The following is a 25,207-nucleotide window of genomic DNA, read 5'->3' as shown; positions in this document are numbered from 1 at the left end:
CATTTTAACCTACTACAGATGCAGAGTTACTACTTTAAGCTGGATAGTCAGTGACATCTCTGGGAGAATGACATAAGGGCAGAGACATATGTGATGTGAGGGAATAGCAACGTTATTATCTTTGAGGAATACATTCTTGGCCATGAGATTTGCCAGCACAAAATGCCAAGGTGAGAAAACGAAGAGCTCAGTGTGGTTGGAAATGAAGAGAAAAGGTATTGTGTTAGGAGAGGAAGGTAAAGAGGTGAAAACAGGAGCTTTCCTTGGGTGCAGTGGTTAGGAATCTGCCTGCCAATGCAGGGGACATGGGTTTGAGCCCTGGGCCGGGAAGTTCCCACATGCCATGGAGCAAGTAAGCCCATGCACCACAACTACTGAGCCTGCGCTCTGGAGCCCGCAAGCCACAACTACTGAAGCCTTCATGCCTAGAGCCCGTGCTCTGCAGCAAGAGAAGCCATTGCAATGAGAAGCCTGCGCACCATAACAAAGAGTAGTCCCCGCTAACTGCAACTAGAGAAAGCCCGCGCACAGCAGTGAAGAGCCAATGTAGCCAAAAATAAATAAATAAATAAATTAATTAATTTTTAAAGAAAGAGATAATGACCAGCTGGTAGAGGTCCTTATAGGTTATTTTAACTGCTTTGTCATTTACTTCAAGTGAGATGGGAAGAACCATTGATAGAGTTTTGAACAGAGTGATGTGAGTTCACATATGTGTCAACAGGATCTCTGGCTGCTGTGTTGAAATTGAACTTAAGGATAGATAGCAGGGAAGGAACAAGGAGCCCAATGATGATATTTATCTAGAGGAGAGATGATAGTGGCTTAAAATAGAAGGGCCATATTAACAGCATTTTCGGGAATAATTTGTAAAACTAATAAGATAGAAAACATTCTTGGATTATATAGTCTTCCAACCAGATTGCCAACTTTTCTAAGAAAGAAACTGTTAGTTTTCTTTTTGTATGTGTCTTCTACTTTGGCATTTGAAAAGCACTCACTATATACTTATTGACTGCTTAGTGAAGACTCAGGCCTCACTGCTGGAGTGAACATAATCACTGAAGGATGCTGAGTCTTTCAGAGTTCATCATCAAATGATGTTTGAGGACCAAAAGCAAATAGATAAGCCTATTAAGATCCATTGATACTCTTCAGATTGCATTTCTGCTATATGCTGAAGGACAGCAAAAGAATTGGAGCTAAGACAATCTGTCTGGGTCCAACAGCATTAGAAGCCATCCCTTGAAGTGTAACTAATTATTAAATTAACTGAACAAACATTTAAGTCCCTACTAAGTGAAAAGCAGTATGTCAGAGATTCAAATCTGAACAAGATACAATTGTCAAAAGCACTAATATTCTAGTGTGGCATGGAAAGTGTTAATTTTATAAATAAAGAAAGTGAGGTGAATTTATCAACTAATATTCTAGAGTTGGACAGAAAACATGAATATGCACAGAGGAGTGCTGGAAAGATCTAAGTGTAGCATGTTCCTAGAACTAGTTCATTTCTAGGCAAAGAATTGGAAATCTGGTGTTAAGTATGGTCTGGAGAGGTCACTATTAATTCCAGGTTCAGCCTAGTGGATGATAAGTGCTCTTCCTGCTGGTAGCAAAGTACTCACTCCTAAATTTCACCACAGTGAATGAACTATAAATGCTTTATGTTGGTATTATTCTTTTTAAATTAAAAAAAAATTATATATGTGTCTGTGTATACTAGTGTATATTACTATATGCAGTCATTATGATAATTGATATGAAAATCCTCTATTGTATCTAAATAGAGGATATTTTTAGAAGGAAAAAAGAGCTTATAACTTTTACTCAATATCATGTTTTCAGAATTTGTAATTTCAACTTATATATCACCTCAAACTATAAATGATCTCACTACAGATGAGAGATACTTTATGTCATGAAAAATTGGTATAAACTCAATGTTTGTTTTTTTTACATGTCATACAATATATCAATTAAAAAACAGGATGAACACCAAAGCATGACAACCTGTCCTTAGCTAACTTCATCCACTGATAACTCATACTTTGCTAAAACCATTACACGAGGGCCACATTGTTTGCAAGTGTAAATAGGCATGATATTCAGATCTTTTTATAGGACTGTTCATTACATTCTGCTTTAAAACGGACTACAACTAAAAGTTAGTATTAAAAAAACTCTAATCTGAAAAGGAGAAGCCCAACTTTGTGTCTCACTTTGTGCCTTAAAATAAGCTTCCTGAATTCCCTGCACTTCACTTTCCTCCTCTGTAAAACTAGATGGTTGGGATAGATCAGTGGTTCTCAGCCTTGGCTGCACACTAGAATCATCTGGGGAGCATTAGAAAAGTAATAATGCGCAGACTCCACCTCAGGGTTTAAGTTTTAAAGGTCTCCAGGTGACGTTAATATACAGCAAGTGTTGAAAACCAACGGGCTAGGTGATCACTAAGGTTACTTCTAGCAAAACTTTCTGATTTCATGTTTCACTGTGTTTTAACATACTAATGGTTGCTAGAGATAACAAAGTTCTCAGTATTTCCAATGTCCTAAAAAGTAGAAATTACCCTTAAAGACTTTTTTACTCAAAATTGGGAACATTTTTTATCTGCACTCCAAAATTTTCTGTATTATGAGAATAACTTATACAAAGAAACTATATGCATTATTCATTTTGGTATGACATATACATTAAAAGTGATATAGATTCACCTAATTCTTAGAAGTTAATGACTGTTATGATTGGAAAATAATTACTTTCTTTCAGTGCACATACATTGCAAGGACAGTGTACTCAGAAGCTGTGTGTAATTTTTTAAAGAATTGTTGCTGTAGCTATTTTGGTTTTGAATAAATTTACCATTAAAACCCTGAGATAGGAGAGACCTTCAAGATGGTAGAGGAGTAAGACATGGAGATCACCTTCTTCCCCACAAATACATAAGAAATACAACTACATCTGGAACAACTCCTACAGAATACCTACTGAACGCTGGCAGAAGGCCTCAGACTTCTCAAAAGGCAAGAAACACCCCACGTACCTGGCCGTGTGGCTGACAGGGTCCACGTGCTCAGGCCGGGTGTCAGGACTGTGCCTCTGAGGTGGGAGAGCCGAGTCCAGGACACTGGTCTATGAGAGACCTCCTGGCTACACATAATATCAAAGGGCAAAAGCTTTCCCAGAGATCTCCATCTCAAACTAAGACCCAGCTCCACTCAACGACCAGCAAGCTACAGTGCTGGACACCCTATGCCAAACAACTAGCAAGACAGGAGCACAACCCCACCCATTAGCAGAGAGGCTGCCTAAAATCATAATAAGTTTACAGACACCCCAAAACACACCATTGGATGCAGTCCTGCCCACCAGAAACACAAGATCTAGCCTCATCCACCAGAACACAGGCACAAGTCTCATCCACCAGGAAGCCTACACAACCCACTGAACCAACTTTAGCCACTGGGGTAGACACCAAAAACAATGGGAACTACAAACCTGCAGCCTGTGAAAAGGAGACCGCAAACACAGTAAGTTAAGCAAAATGAGAAGACAGAGAAACACACAGCAGATGAAGGAGCAAGGTAAAAACCCACCAGACCTAAAAGATGAAGAGAAAATAGGCAGTCTACGTGAAAAAAATTCAGGGTAATGATAGTAAACATGATCCAAAATCTTGGAAATAGAATGGAGAAAATACAAGAAACATTTAACAAGGACCTAGAAAAAACTAAAGAGAAAACAAACAATAAAGAACACAATAAATGAAATTAAAAATTCTCTAGAAGGAGTCAATAGCAGAATGACTGAGACAGAAGAACAGATGAGTGATCTGGAAGATAAAAAAGTGGAAATAACTACCACAGGGCAGAATAAAGAAAAAAGAATGAAAAGAATCGAACACAGACTCAGAGACCTCTGGGACAACATTAAACACACCAACATTTGAATTATAGGGGTCCAGAAGAAGAAGAGAAAAAGAAAGGGACTGAGAAAATATTTGAAGAAATTATAGTTGAAAACTTCCCTAATATGGGAAAGAAAATAGTCAATCAAGTCCAGGAAGCACAGAGAGTCCCATACAGGATAAATCCAAGGAGAAACATGCCAAGAGAACTATTAATCAAACTATAAAAAATTAAATACAAAGAAAAAATATTAAAAGCAGCAAGGGAAAAGCAACAAATAACATACAAGGGAATCCCCATAAGGTTAACTGTTGATCTTTCAGCAGAAACTCTGCAAGCCAGAGAGGAGTGGCAGGACATATTTAAACTGATGAAAGGGAAGAACCTACAACCAAGATTACTCTACCTAGCAAGGATCTCATTCAGATTCAATGGAGAAATTAAAACCTTTACAGACAAGCAAAAGCTAAGAGAATTCAGCACCACCAGACCAGCTTTACAACAAATGCTAAAGGAACTTCTCTAGGCAGGAAACACAAAAGAAGGTAAAGATCTACAATAACAAGCCAAAACAATTAAGAAAATGGTAATAGGACAAAAATATCGATAACTACCCTAAATGTAAATGGATTAAAAACTCCAACCAAAAGACAAAGACTGGCTGAATGGATACAAAAACAAGACCCATATATATGCTGTCTACAGGAGACCACTTCAGACCTAGGGACACATACAGACAGAAAGTGAGGTGATAGAAAAATATATTCCATGCAAATGGAAATCAAAAGAAAGCTGGAGTAGCCATTCTCATATCAGACAAAACATACTTTAAAATAAAGACTATTACAAAAGACAAAGAAGGACACTAAATAATGATCAAGGGATCAATCCAAGAAGAAGATATAACAATTGTAAGTATTTATGCACTCAACATAGGACCACCTCAATACATAAGGCAAATGCTAAAAACCATAAAAGGGGAAATCGACAGTAACAAAATCATAGTAGGGGACTTTAACCACACTTTCACCCATGGACAGATCATCCAAAATGAAAATAAATATGGAAACACAAGCTTTAAATGATACATTAAACAAACTGGACTTAATTGATATTTATAGAACATTCCATCCAAAAACAACAGAGTACACTTTCTTCTCAAGCACTCTTGGAACATTCTCCAGGATAGATCATATCTTGGGTCACAAATCAAGCCTTTGTAAGTTTAAGAAAATTTAAATCATATCAAGTATCATTTCCGACCACAATGCTATAAGACTAGATATCAATTACAGGGAAAAATGTGTAAAAAATACAAACACATGGAGGCTAAACAATACACTACTAAATAACCAAGATATCACTGAAGAAATCAAAGAGGAAATCAAAAAATATCTAAAAACAAATGACAATGAAAACACGATGACCTAAAACCTATGGGGTGCAGCAAAAGCAGTTCTAAGAGGGAAGTTTATAGCAATACATTCCCACCTCAAGAAACAAGAAACATCTCAAATACACAGCCTAACCTTACATGCAAAGCATGATACCAAAACCATACAAAGATGTCACAAAGAATGAAATCTACAGGCCAATATCACTGATGAACATAGATGCAAAAATCCTCAACAAAATACTGCCAAACAGAATCCAACAGCACATTAAAAGGATCATACACCATGATCAAGTGGGGTTTATCCCAGAAATGCCAGGATTCTTCAATATTTGCAAATCAATCAGTGTGATAATCCATATTAACAAATAGAAGGAGAAAAACCATATGATCATCTCAATACATGCAGAAAAAGCTTTTGACAAAATTCAACACCCATTTATGATAAAAGCCCTCCAGAAAGTAGGCATAGATGGAACCTACCTCAACATAATAAACTCCATATATGCAAACCCACAGCCAACATTGTCCTCAGTGTTGCAAAACTGAAACCATTTCCTCTAAGATCAGGAAGAAGACAAGGTTTTCCACTATTACCACTATTTTCCAACATAGTTTTGTAAGTTTTAGCCACAGCAATCAGAGAAGAAAAAGAAATAAAAGGAATCCAAGTCAGAAAAGAAGAAGTAAAGCTATCGCTGTTTACAGATGACATGATACTATACACAGAGAATCCTAAAGATGCTACCAGAAAACAACTAGAGCTAATCAATGAATTTGATGAAATAGCAAGATACAAAATTAATGCACAGAACTCTCTTGCATTCCTCTACACTAATGATGAAAAATCTGAAAGAGAAATTAAGGAAACACTCTCATTTACCATTACAACAAAAAGAGTACAATACCTAGGAATAACCTACATAAGGAGACAAAAGAACTGTATGCAGAAAACTATAAGGCATGGATGAAAGAAACTAAAGATGATACAAACAGATGGAAAGATATACCATGTTCTTGGATTGGAAGAATCAACACTGTGAAAATTACTACCCAAAGCAATCTATAGATTCAGCTCAATCCCTATCAAACTACCACTGGCATTTTTCACAGAACTAGAACAAAAATTTCACAATTTGTATTTGACCCCAAAAATCCCAAATAGTGAAAGCAATCTTGAGAAAGAAAAACAGAGCTGGAGGAATCAGGCTCCCAGACATCAGACTGTACTACAACGGTACAGTAATAAAGACAGTATGGTACTGGCACAAAAACAGAAATATAGATCAATGGAACAAGATAGACAGCCCAGAAATAAAGCCATGCACATATGGTTACCTTATTTTTGATAAAGGAGTCAAGAGTATACAATGGAGAAAAGACAGCCTCTTCAATAAGTGGTGCTGGGAAAACTGGACAGCTATATGTAAAGGAATGAAATTAAAACACTCCCTAATACCATACACAAAAATAAACTCAAAATGGATTAAGACCTAAATGTAAGGCCAGACACTATAAAACTCTTAGAGAGAAACATAGGCAGAACATTCTACGACATAAATCACAGTAAGATCCTTTTTGACCCACCTCCTAGAGCAATGGAAATAAAAAGAAAAATAAACAAGTGGGACCTAATGAAACTTAAAAGATTTGCACAGCAAAGGAAACCATAAACAAGATGAAAAGACAACCCTCAGAATGGGAGAAAATATTTGCAAATGAAGCAACTGACAAGGGATTAATCTCCAAAATATACAAGCAGCTCAATATCAAAAAAACAAACAACCCAATCCAAAAATGTGCAGAAGATCTAAATAGACATTTCTCCAAAGGATACATACAGATTGCCAACAAACACATGAAAGAATGCTCAACATCACTAATCATTAGAGAAATGCAAATCAAAACTACAATGAGGTATCACCTCACACCAGTCAGAATGGCCATTATCAAAAAATCTACAAACAATAAATGCTGGAGAGGGTGTGGAGAAAAGGGAACCCTCTTGCACTGTTAGTGGGAATGTAAATTGATACAGCCATGATGGAGAACAGTATGGAGGTTCCTTAGAAAACTAAAAATAGAGCTATCGTATGACCCAGCAAATCCACTGCCTGGCATATACCCTGAGAAAACCATAATTCAGAAAGAATCATGTTCACTGCAGCTGTATTTACGATCGCCAGAATATAGAAGCAACCTAAGTGTCCATTGACAGATGAATGGATAAAGAAGATCTGGCACATATATATAATGGAATATTACTCAGCCATAAAAAGAAACGAAATTTAGTTATTTGTAGTGAGGTGGATGGACCTAGAGTATGCCGTATAGAGTGTAGTAAGTCAGAAAGAGAAAATCGAATACCGTATGCTAACACATATATATGGAATCTAAAAAAAATGATTCTGAAGAACCTAGGGACAGGACAAGAATAAAGAGGCAGACGTAGTGAATGGACTTGAGGACACGGGAAGGGGGAAGCGTAAGCTGGGATGAAGTGAGAGACTGGCACAGACATATATACACTACCAAATGTAAAATAGATAGCTAGTGGGAAGCAGCTGCATAGCGCAGGGTGATTAGCTCAGTGCTTTGTGAACACCTAGAGGGGTGGGATAGGGAGGGTGGGAGGGAGACACAAGAGGGAGGACATAAGGGGATATATGTATATGTATAGCTGGTTCACTTTGTTATACAGCAGAATCTAACACACCATTGTAAAGCAATTATACTCCAATAAAGATGTTTAAAAAATTTTTAAGTTAAATTTTGTTAAATAAAACGAAAATCAACTATACTTTAAAATGAAATAAAAATTAAATAAAACATCGACCCTGAGATATAAACCTGCTAAAGTTTATAACTTATTCATGATAAATACTTTACACACTGATGTATTATGAAGTAGAATAGATGGTTTTATAAAAGAGTGGTTTAAGTGGAATATTTAGTTGTATGGGTATTTCAAAAGGTAAAAGTTTGATTTCTTGAAACAGTTTTGAAATGTGTCACTATAAGTTTTTGCTATCAGTTTTTTCCTAAACAACTTTTCATTGGAGTGAATGGATAATCTTTTTCTTTAACCTTAAATGCTAGAGTATATAGTCACATGCTATATTATTTAACTCTCCCATGAAATCCAGACCCCAACAATGAACTCCGATCCAAAGAGGAATCATGTAGAATCTTAGGAAATTGGGGAAAGACCTCAAATAAATATTAAGGTGGGAAATAATAGATTTTGTGTCATATATTTTCACAGCATTCTGTCCTTGTGGGTATGTACTTTCAAATACTTGGGACAGGCAGACTCTTTTCTTCTTTTAGCCAGCCTAATAATAGGAAGAAGGAGAAGAGGTACAGATGACAGCTAAGAGCTAACATGGGTGAATGTAGGTGTAGCCAACGAAGAATGTGCTGCTTATATGAAATTTCTGCAGGCCTAGTTATTTTGAAAACTATTTGAAAAAAAAAATTAATGCCCAGAAAAGACACTGTGAGAAAGAAATATGTGATTTTTCAGTAAAACGTGTGTATCATCATTTTGTGTTTGCTTCTGACATCCTCAGTCTGTTATTCTTATTATATCTTTAATGTTCAAACATATTTCATTGTATTTGCTTGCCCCATTGATGACAAGCTAGACTTAATAACTAAGAATAATTCAAAGATATACCATTAATCATGGCATGCAAATCTATGACATTAGAAGAATAATGTGACTGCTGGAATAGTCCACGTGCTTTAAAACCTTGTTCTGTGCAGACTGTGGAAGCTGTTTTGCTTCACATTAGCTCTACCACACATCAGTTTGCTTTACAAGGTCTCCCTGAAATCAGTCAGACACATGTACCGTGCTTTCGAAGAATTTTGTACAGTAAGAATAGCTATGAAATGTGTGAAAATACAGGTGACATATACTATAGTTTTTGTAATAGTAGTGACATGTATGCTAGTGATTTTAAAAACTAATTTATAAGAGTTTTATCTGGTTTTAAAATATCAAGAGGTTTTATGAAACAATTTAAAATTTGGCATCAGATGGCATCACACTTATTACTCAGCTCTTGCAAGCAACCAAATATAGAAGTTGGAAGTTACCTCCTCACCTTTCAAAATGTTCACTCCTACTCATCTGATCATATTCTGGTGTTCTGCTATCAGATGCATTATTTTGTGTTTTATAACTTGCATTAAACTGGGGAGAGCACATCAAGCTGTACTCAGTCACTCATAATGTTTTCCATTAGTTTCATCAGGTAAAGTCAACAAAGGGATAATAATTCCTAAGAAAGGTAAGGAGAAAAGTTATGTAAGCCTCAGGAAGGTACCCATCAAAAGGGGCCCAGTGAGATTAGAAACATTTCATGCTTGGGGGGGGAAATGAAAGATTGAAACATGGAGACCAGTGTCACTTACTTCCCAGTTTTGCCTGGGACTGGGCCAGGTCAGCACTGCAATCATTGTACAGAGCAGAGTAAACTGACCTAGTTTTCTGAAGATGTCATATAAAATTTACATGATCTTCAGAGTCTAGCAACATTATATTGAACATAGACTTTATATCTGACAGCCAAAGCTTAGTAATACTAACATTTTCTTGAGTAACAAACTTTCATTACCTAGATATAAATATATCACTTTGTCTCATGAGGTCTTATTTGCAGTAAACTTTTTTCCTGGTAAGACTTTGAATTGGTTTATTGGTCATAGCCACATAATATGAAAAGTGTAGGTACTGGACTCCATCTTGAAAGCACAAACAAATAGTGCATTAAAGTAAAGCTGTCATACAGGATTAATAATGCAATGTTGTGTTTTAAAACATGTCAGATTCTCTTAAATGTATCTTTCTTCTTTAAACTTTAATCAGCTGAGATAAATGTTTTTTATTTGGCCTTAACTGTTTGTCACAAGACGATAAGAGACAGGCAGTCAATGAAATAAATTGAAGTGCTGCTCTGGTTAGGTAGAATTGGAATTTAATACTGTTGCAGTTGGTTGAGATATAACTGAAATATATATATATATATATATATGTGTGTGTATATATATATATATAATTTTGCATGGTTGTATGACATCATGAGAAAGAAAAGAGACCTACCAAATTTTTAATTGGCTAATACTTAGAAGTATTTGGGTGAACTTAGGTATAATGTTTTGGTACCTCTCCCCAAATATAGTCTATTCCTTTTTAAAAGAAGTTGTAATTAAGAGTATTTTGAGTCGTGCATATTAGTGATATCAAATCAATATTTAAATCAAATTAATGAATATTAAAAAGATATTGCATCTAAATCCCAAAAAGGGATAGTGTAAATTATACTCTACAGCTCAACTTGGAAGTCCAGCTGTCACAGTGAAACCTCTGTCATTGAAATAGCTCAGAAATAGACTGCATTCATATTTAACCCAATAGCTTTAGGCATTCAGAGATATGGAGTAGATGAAATAAAAAGTACCATATCAAAATTAACACCAAGCCATGTGTTATCCTTCTGGAGTTTTAGAGTGATTTTTAACATAGATAGTAATTGGGTTTGAAATTTAAGCACACACATACACACAGGTTTGCTACTTGGAGAGTTCCGTGCCTGGGGGAGGGGAGGTGACAATTGGTGCATTCAGTATATAACACGTGTAATGATAATAAAGTTGATTGGTTGAACTCTATAGCTTTTTTTTTTTTTTCTTTTCTTCCTCTTCCTGTAGAGTAGTTCAGCCGGGGGGTGGAAGGATTCTCCCCCATCTTCACCCCCCACCGAGAAGGCGTAGGTTGATACCATTTTTATTGTTCTGCTGGGGTGGGAAAGAAACCATATGCTTTAGAATTTTGAATGGCTACACCAAAGGGAAGATTGAAGCAGGCCCTCTTTCCCCATCCCTACGGGACTTTGAGGTGGGGTTATTCTTCTAAATGTTCTGGCAGTCTTGGGGTTAGCTTAATGCTTCCAACCCCGGGGCAGAGAGGTGGGTGAGGGGAAGAAATGTCAAGGGATTCAGAGGAGCTTGGGCTGAGTGAAGTGTGGAGTGGGAAGCTGATGTCTGAAACCCACCACTCCCCTGGATATCAGGCAAAGGCAATGAGAGTCGGAACCAGCTGATGCCGCTGCTGCTGCTTCCCATTTCCAGGGTGAAATTTTCACAGCAGCTAATTCTAAAGGGAGGAAAAATCCCTAACCAACAGAGAAGATTCTATATCACCCAACACATGCTATCTAACCTTTTAGGCAGGCTTTTCAGAGAAATCCTCGGCTTAAAAGTCAGCGTTCACGATCCAAAAATACGGGACGGGAATCAGAGCTGGTATGCAATGTGAAAAGCCTCTTTACACTCTATGAGTGTTTGAAACGATCCGATGAGCATAGGAAGTGGCTGCCAACGCTCTGGCGGCTGCTCGTGCCGCCGCCGCCGCCGTTCCTCGCAGAGGGCTGGACAGAGCCAGTCCCGGTTTCAGCACCTCCGGCGCTGGACAGCTCTCTGCACGCCGTACCGCCGCCCGCCTGCTTTCTCCAAACACTCTCGCTTTGCATTACTGGAGATGCATCTAAATTACGTCCTGTTCAACAACAAGTAGATTTTTTTTTTTCCCCTGTACGGGAATTACAGTAGACGATTCTCTCAATTAAATTGCATTTTCTTCATTACGGATTTGGCAGTCAGGCGTATTTATCCCGATCTCCCCCCCACCCCCCACCCTCTACAGGAACGAGTCTTTGGGAACCTGGTCCACCCAGGGATGTAAAACTGTGCTTACCGATGCATCCCATACGAAATGCTTATGTGATCGTCTCTCTACCTTCGCCATTTTGGCTCAGCAACCTAGAGAAATAGTAAGTAACAAAGGGAAAACACGGCTTTAATGCAAAGGCAGGGACATTGTGGAGAGTGTTTCTCCAGGGAACTGCATTTTAAATGGGGAAATGGAAAATGTTGCAGGGTGGCAAAATTGGGTTCGTCTCCTCCTTAGCTACAGTAGCTTGGTGAAATGAATTCTAGTTGGTGTGCTATAACTAAATTCTACTCAATTTTATGTCTTCTAACTTGAAATTTCTGCAGTATAGTTTTGAGGATGTACTCCAATCATATTGCTAATATGCTGCAAACTTTCAAATAAAAATACTTGTCAGCTTAACCTTTATTTTAGAACTCTAAAGCTGTTCTGGGGAATTTGTGAGGTTACTGTTGGTAGTAGAATGAAGACCCCAGACACTATAGCCAAACACATTTCATATCTGCATTGGATATTTTCAGTACAGGTTTTCTGGGGTGTCCTTGGATATTTATTTTTTTTAATTAAATGAAATTTTTATGAAAGCAGAGACTGTCAGAAACTGTAAAATCATTCCTTAGAAGTATATAGGTTTGTAAAACTAGTTTCTGAAACAGACAGTTGTATAAACTGTCTGAAAGAAAAAATAACATCCTCATCAAATGTACTTTGAGAAATTATTTCAGAAATTGAAGTGGTGAAAAATAATTATTAAGAAAAATGTGACTTTCTGTCTAAATCTGGCCTAAATATGCATCACTCTTTTTCCTTATTTTGATAGCCAAAAATGCCTATAAGATTGATTGTGCATATCTAAGATTTGGAACACACTTGATCTTAAAGTGTATTTCGTTAAACTTCCAATACTAAAAATATGAAAAACAGCAGATTTTATTAGTTAGTACCATGTTAGTGTCTAAAGAAAGAAATCTCTTTGATCTTTATATATGTTTTAAAAGATATAAGACTTATTTTTCAAGGTCAAGTATTTAGAGACTAATATTGACATTGTGAAGATTATCTATATATTTTGTTCACAGAAGAAAAATCACAAGTATATTCTAAGGTCTTACACTTGAAATTTGATTTTCTTCTATATTCTTAGAGGCCAAGCTAGTGAAATTCAATGAGAGAATACTTGACTGAGAACAAAGTTGTCAAAAGTCAGAAAGTTTGAAAATTTTTCAATATCTAGGTACCAGATTTGGATAACATAATGGGAGGATCAAAGTAAATTTCAACAAAATATATTTTGTGAAATAACTGAACTGTAGTTAGTTGAAGAAAAATAAATACTGCTTCAAATTTCAACTAGATGAAATTTAACATGTTAATGTTGACCAAGTTGTAGCTTCAGTTATTTATTTTAGAAAGCTGTAAGTGGTTATATGCCACAATCAAGCATTGAAAACTCTTAAGGCCTTCATTACTTCACAGTGGGAGAGAGGGAGTAGCTAGAATTAGTCATTTGAGAGGTTGAGAATATGTGAACAGAGTGGTTACTGGGTAATTATCTGGTTACTATAACAACTATATTGGCTATTTTTGAGTGTTAGGACAGTTTTGTTGAGTTTTGAAGTTATTTTAATTTATTTTAAAAATTCTCTCTCTCTCTTTTTTTTTTTTTGTTTAATTTACAGATCATGGAATCCTCTAGTACACCTTCAGTTACCCTAATTGTAGGCAGTGGCCTTTCTTGCTTGGCCTTGATCACCCTAGCCGTTGTCTATGCAGCATTATGGAGGTAAGTAGTCAATTAATACACTAGAAATGGAATGTTCTGTTATTCAGAGTTAAATCAAGGAATATAATAACTATTATATGTCTCATGTTTTCTTAATTTACTGAAAGAAGTACTTTGAAAACAGAATTATAATTGCCGTGATTAAGCTATAATAAATGAGCTCAATAACACTAAATAAGTGTTTACTTAATTTTCTTGTCTGTATTTTCCTACAATGGGAAAGTAAACAAAACACACACACACACACACACACACACACACACATACACACTTTTCTTCCCAATTCAAATGATGGTAGCTTTCAACAAGTTGCTTACCCCAAGCATGGTACTCTTAATACCCCAAGTTGTCTATGTGTTGTTTATATTCATCCCAACTGCTATTGAGCTTGAGAATTTAATGATACAGTCAAATTAATTTCTCTGTTATAGAAATATGGTCTCCAAATGCTTAAGTTTTAAACATATGCTTTCAGTGTGTCCAATGTGTAAAGTCTTCTATAATATTAATGCATTAATATAATACCATAAAGCTTTAGAAAAGACTTCTCAGCTGAATGTTTCCACTAAGTCAGATTTTGACAAACTGATTTTAAAAAGTCATAAAAATACATAAACTAGGGGAAGTGATTGAAAAATACTGTTCTATAATATGTGAAATTATATCTGTTTGACATTGTATGAAAATGTAGTAGTTCTCTAAGATTTGTTCTTGTTCTGTTAATGAGAATTAGATTTGTGAAGTTTATTATGTCTACTGACATATTGATAACTAGTATATAACTAAACTTCCCAATAAATTTTCAAATGTTAAACATTTTTATAACCATTTTGATTACTTTAAAATGTTCTAAAAATAGTTACCATATTAGCAAATAAATAATTATGTATTATTTCCTGAATATTTGAAATATTAAAATTGCAAAGGTAGCCAGGACTAGTATTTTACTTATCTTTTACTTAGGATAAAAAGCAATTTCGTTGAGGGCTTCCCTGGTGGTGCAGTGGTTGACAGTATGCCTGCCAATACAGGGGATATGGGTTCTTGCCCCGGTCCGGGAAGATCCCACATGCCGCGGAGCGGCTAGGCCTGTGAGCCATGGCCGCTGAGCCTGCGCGTCCGGAGCCTGTGCTCCACAACAGGAGAGGCCACAACAGTGAGAGAGAGGTCTGCGTACCATAAAAAAAAAAAAAAATTTCGTTGAAAAATGAATTACAATTTAATAAGGAAAAATCATTTGATTTAACATCCTTTTTAAAAAAAAATCATTGTTCTCCATTATATTTTTTACTCTTTTGAGGACAAAAATTAATTGTCCGGAATATTATATTGTCAAAGATATTAAGATTTTCATGCTTCATACAAAAACAAAATATGTACACATTCTTGGTCCATTGATACAGATACGTAATAGAGGTCCTGCCTTCCCATGCAGGGTAGTGAAATACCAAATGAGGGAATCTGATAATATATGGCCAGTCTCATGAAATGAAAGAAATGTTTGTCCTAGGCATGGCATTGTAGACAGTAGAATCCAGGGTTCAGGGCTCAGTCAAGCAGGCATTGTCCTGGTAATACAAGAGCAAGACAAACAAAGACTGGGAAGAAGACTTTCTCTCCCACAATTGCCCGAATGGTATTTCTCAGGAAATGAGGCAGTGTTTATGGGCCAGGATACTGGGTAATAGTATCACAATTCATCAATGGCATCATAAGTCATACTCACTGAAATATTCAGAACCAAGTTCCATTTCTCAGTACTTATGGTTCAGCCACCAATTACACCTCTTCATGCCTCAATACATATGGCTAACGCTAGCACAAACACTGCTAGTATAAATGATATATAAAAGTTATCAAAGAAGTACAGGATTATTTAGTCTGTAGGGAAGTTTGCTGTAATCCAGAAAATCCAGGAAAATCACCTATTGCAATATAGCTTTCTAGGAATTACCACCTGAAAGTATCTATCCAAACTTGACATGAAACTGAGAAGTTTAGAAGACAGTACTAAGAAACAATATAAATTTGAATTCCTAACCGTTAGTGGCCATCAACTTATTGTCTACAGGTAGAAGGATTGAAGTAATATTAATAATTTGATAGAAGTTTCAAGATTCATAAACTATGAAGTGAATCTTGTAGCATGACGAATTCAATGCATTTTGTAAACATTAAATTTACCTAGTAACATTTCTGTATGATAATACTCATGTCAGGATCTTACTGCTTATTTTTTTCTAATTAAAAGGTTTAGTGTTTTGTTTTTTTTTTTGCTTTTCTAATGATGTGTAAAATGTGTGAACATCAGAATTATTTTATATATAATATACCACTTTGAAATTTGCTGATGTCTCATGTAGCTCATTAGAAATATTCATAAAAAAATGAGTCGATTGTTACGTTCTCTCCATCTACAGATATGTTCTGTAGAATTACGTTATTACATCACAGAGCAACTAAACATGTCCTTTTAATCCATGTATTGAAATGATACATTCACAAATTTTGTTTAAAACATAAAGCATATTTATAAAATGTTTTGAAAGTTGAGACATTTTATAGCAATTTTTAAGGCAATAATGTCACAATGTTAATGAAAATGAAAACGTCTAAAGACTCTTCAGGGTGGTCAGTCTAGATCTTCATTACCATGATTTTTCTATTTACCGAACAAATGATATCAATGAAAGACTTTCAATAATGTCATCTCTGTACTTGTGCTGTCATGGAAGCCTTTAATATCACATAATATCACATATCAACTGTGTGCAGCCTTTAAACGTTTTAATGATACATCCCCAACCAAAAAAAAAAACTTAATATTTGATGTTTTCATCATCCCAGTGTGTGGTTTACTATATTTTTAGATACTGATGATGTAGGGACAAGATTAAGCTACTCTTGAGGCCATTTTTTATTGAGGGTCCACCTAGGTCCATTCTATGTTTGTTCTGTGAAGAAAGGAAGATTCTTTTATATTAAAAATTGTCTTTGTATATTTTATTATTACTCTTGTTTTTGTTTTGCTTTCTTTTCTGAAACATGTGATGGAATGTAGGACCTCTGCCTAAATATTCCTCACAAACAGAGAGTAAGAACTTTGATAGATTTTTACCTTCCAAAGAGTGCCTCCAGATCTCTGGCACCCCCATGGAGCACTGCACAGGGAAGCCCACACTGTGGGCTGTGGACAGTGAGTTCATGTTCTAACACAAATTGAACAGTCTCAAATACACAGCACGAACAAATATGTCTTTTTGTTACTGTCACTCAGTGATTTACCACAGGGTACAGTAAAGCAAGATAGCTGCTACCCTTTTAGGGTAAACACCTGGTAGAACATTTGATTCTGAGCAGTTTTTTCCATGGCTTACATTCTTTTTTTTTTTTTTTGCTTTACAATGGTGTGTCAGTTTCTGCTTTATAACAAAGTGAATCAGTTATACATATACATATGTTCCCATATCTCTTCCCTCTTGCTTCTCCCTCCCTCCCACCCTCCCTATCCCCCCCAGGTGGTCACAAACCACCGAGCTGACCTCCCTGTGCTATGCAACTGCTTCCCACTAGCTATCTATTTTACATTTGGTAGTGTATATATGTCCATGCCACTCTCTCACATCATCCCAGCTCACCCTTCCCCCTCCCCATATCCTCAAGTCCATTCTCTAGTAGGTCTGTGTCTTTATTCCCATCTTACCCCTAGGCTTACATTCTTGATGTGCTTAAAAATTATATGACAGACTGTATATAAATACTTCTTCATATGGGTAAAATATGGCAGGCTCCAACTAATTTTCCAGCCTAATGATGAATTATCATTTGTGGATTGGATTAGATTTCAGCAGTAAAGATTCATTTTCTTTTTTCTTGTTTTGGAACAATTATTCAGGAAAAGAAAACCCTAAAGAGTAACAGCCTAACTAAATAAAAATACTTGAGCGAGTGAAGTGGTGGGTGAACATTGTTCATGGTTTCATGAGAGTAAAGGCATCTTCCTAGTAAATAAGGGGGATATTTCAGAATCTGTGTGGGGTTTTTCTTTTTGGTTTTCAGTTTCTACTGGTTGATGTAAATGATAATAATTAGCATATTACAGATACACAAATAGGAAGGTAATGATACTAACTGATATCATTCTAAGAAATTTTATACTTCTAGTAAAAAAAGTTATGGTGATAACAGATGTGCAAGTTAGCTTCTGTCAGAAGTGCCATGTTGTCCACACTAATGTCTAAAGAAAAATAAATTTAAGGTCTCTTGGATATTATATGTCACTATAAAATTGGGTCTCTAAGAATAATCTTCCTTAAAAACAACTTTTTAAATATGTTTTTCTCATGTAAAGGCTTCATGTTAGTGTCTTTTTCTGGATGAATTCCACCAATTTGCATAATAGAGAATTTCTCATCTTTCCACTGAATTTTAAAGTTGGACACTTTCTCTCTCTGGCTAGGTACATACGCTCTGAGAGGTCCATAATTCTGATTAACTTCTGCCTGTCTATCATCTCATCCAACATCCTCATCCTGGTTGGACAGACTCAGACACATAATAAGGTATGACTGGTGATTATTCTGCTTCTCTTTCTGCGTTTATGTTGTGACATAAAGTTGGCTATTGATAATCTATATGTTTATTCTTGATAAAATAGGGAACGTCTGATGAAATTATTTTTAAAAATAAAAATATTTTATTTGTTTCTGAATAAAAGTATTGGTGATTCCAGTCGAGAAATACATTCCCTTGGCTTAATTTCTTGGGGATTGAGAGGCTGTTTATAATAGTAAACATATGTGTTTATTAAACATTATGTCAAAACTCTATGAGTTCAAAGCCTTGGAACATCAAAAGCACAAATTTTAATTCATTATCCTAATTGTAATAGAATTTCCTGTGTTTTGATCTAATTTATTAACATACTGATTCCTAAAATTCAACTATAAATTGCTAACTAGTGTAACATAGCTGTTGAAAAATCCGCCAAAAAACTTATTTTAGACAATAACCAAAGACAGTATTAGGAGGAAGTGACTCTAGATTTTATGCCTGTCAAAAAGTTTTATTAGGCAAAAAGTATTTTGATACTTAAACAGTTTTGTAGTTCTTTAACTGTGTAATCACTTTCAGCAAATGTAAAATATATGACTTGAGTTGAATGACCATTTATTAGGCAAAAAGTATTTTGATACTTAAACAGTTTTGTAGTTCTTTAACTGTGTAATCACTTTCAGCAAATGTAAAATATATGACTTGAGTTGAATGACCATTTATTAGGCAAAAAGTATTTTGATACTTAAACAGTTTTGTAGTTCTTTAACTGTGTAATCACTTTCAGCAAATGTAAAATATATGACTTGAGTTGAATGACCATTTATTAGGCAAAAAGTATTTTGATACTTAAACAGTTTTGTAGTTCTTTAACTGTGTAATCACTTTCAGCAAATGTAAAATATATGACTTGAGTTGAATGACCATGTTTTTTGAGAAATGACTGTCAGTCTTTTTTGCTAAATGACTCTGAAATACATACCAAGAAACCCATAATAGAAATCTTAAATTAACTTACCCCAACCTCAAAGGAATTCTGTTAAAAAATGCTTTGATAATATTTGCTGGTCAGTTTGGGCCTGTTCTTTTCTTAATTTTTTTCCAAATACTAAAGTCAACAATTGAACTTCTTCCCTATGAGCTATCATTTTTAGAACATCCAATGCACTTTTCAGTAGGTACTTTCGATATATTAGATATTTGTAGGACATGCATCAACATCAAAGATTATGGATAGTTTGTTTATTTTGCTAACTTACACTCCTAAGAATCTGATTCCTACCCAAAGAATACAATTTGGGGTCTAGAGAGGTCTGGGAAACTGCTTAGGTGATTCTGATGAAGATTTTATCTTGACCCATATTACCCTAGGACTGTGGGGAGAGGGTGGAGGGGGGATAAGTGGAAGGTCACAAACCATGAAGGACAAAAGCAAAAAAGGGAACACCAATAAGAGCCCAATAAGGAGCCTTGTGGAAGTAAAAAACACTTTCATCTTTCACGTATCTGAATGTTTAGTTCTTTTCCCATTTCTTTCCTGTGTCTTCTTTAAAAAAGGTGAGACAAAGTAAAGTCTATTAAAATATATTTCAGGGCCACCTTCTGACTATTTAACCCAAATTTAACAAGAAATTCATGGGAAAAAGAAAGTCAGAGGAAGAAAGGAGAAAGACCACAGTGAGGGAGATGCAGTTGGAATTGGGAGGGGAAAAAGAAGTGTGCAGAGTAACCAGCAGAGGGGAAATGGATGGGGGTAGGCGCAAGCAAGCTGGAAAGGGAAGAAAAGGGCTGGGGATGAAGGAGGGGAGACACCCCGTGAGCCCTGAGCAGTGAAGAATCCCTCATCTCACCCCTGTCCTCGCTGTTCACCAGGCAGGACCTCAGATCCCTTAGGAATGCTCCTTCACTTGTTCATACCTGGTCACAATTCTTTAACTGTTTGTCCTTGAACCTCCGTGCAAAGAAGGAGAGCTTTCCTCTGAAGTAGAAATCACTTACTGGGTCTAGGAACCAGAAAAATTCAAGCTAGAGTTAGCTTGAGCTGGTAGCTTGTTTTGTTTTGTTTTTTTCCACCAAAGTCTCCGTGTCATTTTTTACCCTCCAAACACTCTTGAGTTATGTCCCTCATTAGAATATGGAAAACATCATTGTCTTCAGTAGGAAATATGCTTTTAAAACTGCTTTATGCTGTCTGGCAAAGTTTTTACAAGTTCTGAGCCAAATGGTCAAATAGTAGAATTTTCCACAAGGTTTACCACATATTTAAGTGGTTGTTGTGTATTTCTGTTGGATCATTGCTGTTCGATAGAAATACACTGTAGGCCACAAATGCAAGCTATGTATGTAATAGTGACAGTTTGGTAGCCACGTTAAAATAAGTAAAAATAAGCAAGCAAAATCAATTTTAATAATATATTTAACTCAGTCTATCCAAAAGATGACCATTTTAACATATAAGTAATATTTTAAAATGTTAATACAATGTTTTAAAGTTTTTTAAAATAAAGCCTTCAGAATCTGGTGTGTGTTTTATACTTATAATACATCACAGTTTGGGCCAAGCGCATTTCAAGTGCTCAGTGGCTACATGTACCAAGTGACTACCATGTTGTGTAGGTCTAAATGGTTATGATACTTAGAGACTAAAGAAGTTTTGAGAAATTACATTCTGCTTGCCCATTTTGGCTTTTCCAGGTTCTCAATATCCTGTTGTTGTTTTTTTTTTAATTAAAATGTCTGCTAGATATCTATGAATATTATGAACATCAAAGGCAAGATAAGACAAGTCTAGTTTTACATTTCATTTCTGATTATGAAGCATGGCCGGCATGGGCTTGGTTTAAAAAAATAAAAGGTCAGTTTAGTTCTGTTTCTGCAGAATAGATTCTATATGGTTTTGGGATCCTGGTGGTTCTGTTCCAGATAGACTGTGCTGATTTCTGCTGCTACACTGTTGATGCTTGTGGGGAGGAGTAGGGGATAGGTGGTAGTGATGATAAAGAAAATGAAAAATTATTGTTTTTCTCTCATGCTACGTTAATTTTGCTTTACTAGCTCTGAGTAGGTGATCTTGCAAGCCTAGGACAATCCACTATGGAGTGACTAGGAGAGAAAAATACAACACAGTAGGATTTTATTCTTAGTCTCTCTCAACAATATCAGGTTTCCAGAGGAAATAATCGTATATTTTATTATGATACATGTGCTGAATTCAATTAAATTGACCTCAATTCATTTTAAATATATGTGAAATAGCAGTGTGTGAAAAGCCATACCTGCTTCACTGTTTGGAGGATTAATGATGTCTCAAAAAAAAAAAATGAGAGAAAAAAATACGAAAATGTATTATCCGTATAAACTCATGATCTGTATAAACTCCAGGACAGTATTTTAAAAAGGTAAAATATTATCAGTGGGCACAGTATATTTTTTAGGGTGTGTGTAGGATCCCTTCGCTGCTGTGGGCATTTTGTAATTGATCAAATTCCTATCTTTGATTTCCCTGGTAAATTTTGATTGATGCTTTACCATTCCCCACTTGGAAAAATGGAAACATCTGAGAAGGCTTCTTTTTTTTTATATATAAATTTACTTATTTATTTTTGGCTGTGTTGGGACTTCGTTTCTGTGCGAGGGCTTTCTCTAGTTGCGGCGAGCAGGGGCCACTCTTCACGGCGGTGCGCGGGCCTCTCACTCTCGCAGCCTTCTCTTGTTGCGGAGAACAGGCTCCAGATGGCGCAGGCTCAGTAGTTGTGGCGCACAGGCTTAGTTGCTCCGTGGCATGTGGGATCTTCCCAGACCAGGGCTCGAACCCGTGTCCCCTCCATTGGCAGGCAGATTGAGAGGGCTTCTTGAGGAATAGGTTCTTTGGTTTGGTACTGCCTCTGAGAGTTGTCATGGCTAGTTTGTGTGAAATCTGGTATTTGATACTGAAATCCAGCATGGTTTTGAAGTGTCAGACTGGGATCTTTCTCCAAATTGCTTGTTGAAATATAATTGATTCAATTATCTCACTACTGAGTATCTCTGCTTTCTTTTGAGTTGAGATAGAAACAAGCTGAAATGACCCATTGTTTAAAATATGATGTATTCAGATCTTTGAACTATAGATTCAATTGCTGGTAGCAGACAAAGGAATCAAATGCATTTCTTCTATCTCTTCTTAAAATGCAGTTATAAAATGTAATTATAACTGACTTCATTATATTTCAAGCTATCTTATAAAATGTCATTGCCCTTTGATTTCTCTGTGTATTTTAAATTTCAACCACGATGTTCCTTTATCACTTGAATGTTGTTTATTTTTAGAATTTCCTTTGTACCTTAAAGTATGCAAATGGTTTTTGTTGAGCCATATATTCAGAGAATAGTTTTCTTAATCACAAAAATATATATTTACCTTCTTCTAAAGCACTTTGAGATGATTTATCATATTAACCATTTTATAACATTCTTTTCAACAGATGGAAGTCAAATTTGGTAAAACAGTTGGATATATATATATATTTTTGGTTAGATAATGGTGGACACCCAAGAAGATTCTGAGAGAGAACTTCTCCCTATAACCTTACTACCAGGTTATAATGAAAGGAAGCCAAGTCTAGATTCAATCAGACAGTGTGATATTTATTAGATAAACATTTATTAGCAAATCAAGAGCAAAACCTGTTCTGTAAACTCAATGAAGCTATAGATCTCTGTCATTTTAGATATTTTGACCATGACCACACCTTGTATGCAACATTCACTTCAGGTGGACATAGCAATACTCTAGAGACAGGCTTCTGTGCCTTCAATCAGCATCTTTCAATCAAAAATCCTCCTAATCGAGTGTCTGAGTACAGAATGATTGAGGGTAAAACTATAGGCCTCATTTCTATGAAGTACAGGATATAAGCTTCAATGGAATCATCCACGCAGTCTATTTAGACTAAGAAGTGTTTAACTATATTAGCTCATCTACATATCTTTCAACGCCTTTGTTTTCACCAAGGGAACCCATAATAATTGACTAAGCACTAGTTCATCAATAAAGATCAATCTCCTCTAGTCAGTTTGATAATAATTGAAGTGTTGATTGTGGATACATCTACCTAAATCCAAAGACTTGCAGTTGACCCTGCAAGACTCTGGGGTATGACCCTTTCTAATACAATGCCAGCTGACTGCCTTGTTCTGTGCATTCCTGGACAGCTCCTAGGATTAAAGGTTAAACTAACTGGCACATATATATCAATAGTATCATACTGAGAATACCAAAGTGTTATAAAATAAGTTATAGACATCCTGAATAGACATCCTTATTTTGAAAAAGAATAACTAAATGTGAGAGGGCAAAGTTAGATCCTAACTTTAGTCCCAGGAGACCTACAAGACCTAGCAAAAGTCCTCATTGACAGATCAAGGAAGCTTCCCAAATTATTTCAGGTGTGCAGACATTTCCTTATCACTCTTCAGAAAGAATTTCTCTCATAACTCTTTATGTATGGACCACTGAATTACATGATAGGGCTGTGTCTTTTCTTTCAGTCTTGCAAAAAATATAAAAACTCTGTGTTGGAGCACTTTTTAAAAGTCACATGATCTACAAAGTTTGCTTACTACATCCGGTGCTTATTTATCCTTTATCAAGTGTTGTTATGTTTTTTGTTTTATTATTATTTATTTATTTATATTTGGCTGTGTTCGGTCTTCAGTTCTGTGCGAGGGCTTTCTCTAGTTGCAGCAAGTGGGAGCCACTCTTCATCGTGGTGCGCGGGCCTCTCACTATCACGGCCTCTCTTGTTGCGGGCACAGGCTCCAGACGCGCAGGCTCAGCGGCCATGGCTCACGGGCCTAGTTGCTCCACGGCATGTGGGATCCTCCCGGACCGGGGCACGAACCCGTGTCCCCTGCATCGGCAGGCAGATTCTCCACCACTGCGCCACCAGGGAAGCCCCATGTTGTTATGTTTTTGTTATGTAGTTTGCCTAGAGATAATTAGTAAAGACAGGCCAAACTAGAAGGCTGTGGTTATTCTAATGGAAGATGGTTTTGTGTTGTCAGAATTGTGGGGTTTTTTTTAAATAAAATCTTGAATTTTAATACTTTAATTAGGTGAAGAACTCTCTAATTCACTTATTTCTCCCAGGACTTCCTTTTGTGAGAGACTGAGATTCTCCACACATTTATCAATGCTTCCATGCCTGGCCTCTGAATCTATACGTGTTCAGTCTCTGAGGAGGAATACTGAGTATGTGTTTTCAGCCACCCAGTCTGTCCATTCTGATATCACCTGAAACCGTCTGCTCTTCTCTTGAGGGTCAGGCTCTCCAGGCTTCCCGGGAGACATCCATCTCTCGGTGGTGAAGGTGAAGAGCAGGCATTTTAAGCCAGAGAGACCCAAGCATCCTACATCTCCTGCTTCCTAGTTGTGTGATCCTGAGCGTGACACCCAGCCTCCCTTGACCTCAGCTTCCTCTCAGTATCTCCCTTACAGTGTTGCTGTCAAGGTTACATGAGAGTACATATGAAGCACCTTGTAAGCACTCCTTAAACTGTTCTTGTGATCATGGTGATGGTGATGATGGTGATGACTCACGGATATACATCTGATTCTGAATTTCTCTTCTGAGCTTCAGATTTCCTCGTGTCCAATTTGCTGCTCACCACTAAATTTCCCATTTATGTCCCTGCCCCACACTCAAACACATTATATATAAATTGCATGTACTTTCTGTAGTCTCCAACCCAGTTACATAAGCTGGAACTCTGAGCATTATCCTTGATACCTCCTTCCCCCTCATGTAGTAAATCTAATAAATCAGCCCCCTGTGCCATGTGTACCC

At 36.3% G+C, this 25,207-nt stretch overlaps 1 protein-coding gene across 1 annotated transcript in view; it reads left to right on the top strand.

Moving 5' to 3' along the window:
- ADGRB3 (adhesion G protein-coupled receptor B3) overlaps positions 1-25,207 on the top strand; it is a 778,422-nt gene that overhangs the window by 617,384 nt on the left and 135,831 nt on the right. Inside the window, exons 16-18 of the mRNA XM_024752147.1 lie at positions 12,017-12,143; positions 13,723-13,826; positions 18,286-18,388. Of these exons, the coding sequence (XP_024607915.1) occupies positions 12,017-12,143; positions 13,723-13,826; positions 18,286-18,388 (334 nt within the window). The remainder of the gene's footprint in view (positions 1-12,016; positions 12,144-13,722; positions 13,827-18,285; positions 18,389-25,207) is intronic.

Source organism: Neophocaena asiaeorientalis, unplaced genomic scaffold (assembly GCF_003031525.2).
Source record: "Neophocaena asiaeorientalis asiaeorientalis breed wild unplaced genomic scaffold, Neophocaena_asiaeorientalis_V1.1 scaffold544, whole genome shotgun sequence".
Classification (NCBI taxonomy): Eukaryota; Metazoa; Chordata; class Mammalia; order Artiodactyla; family Phocoenidae; genus Neophocaena; species Neophocaena asiaeorientalis.
This window is presented reverse-complemented; position numbering and strand designations above follow the sequence as displayed.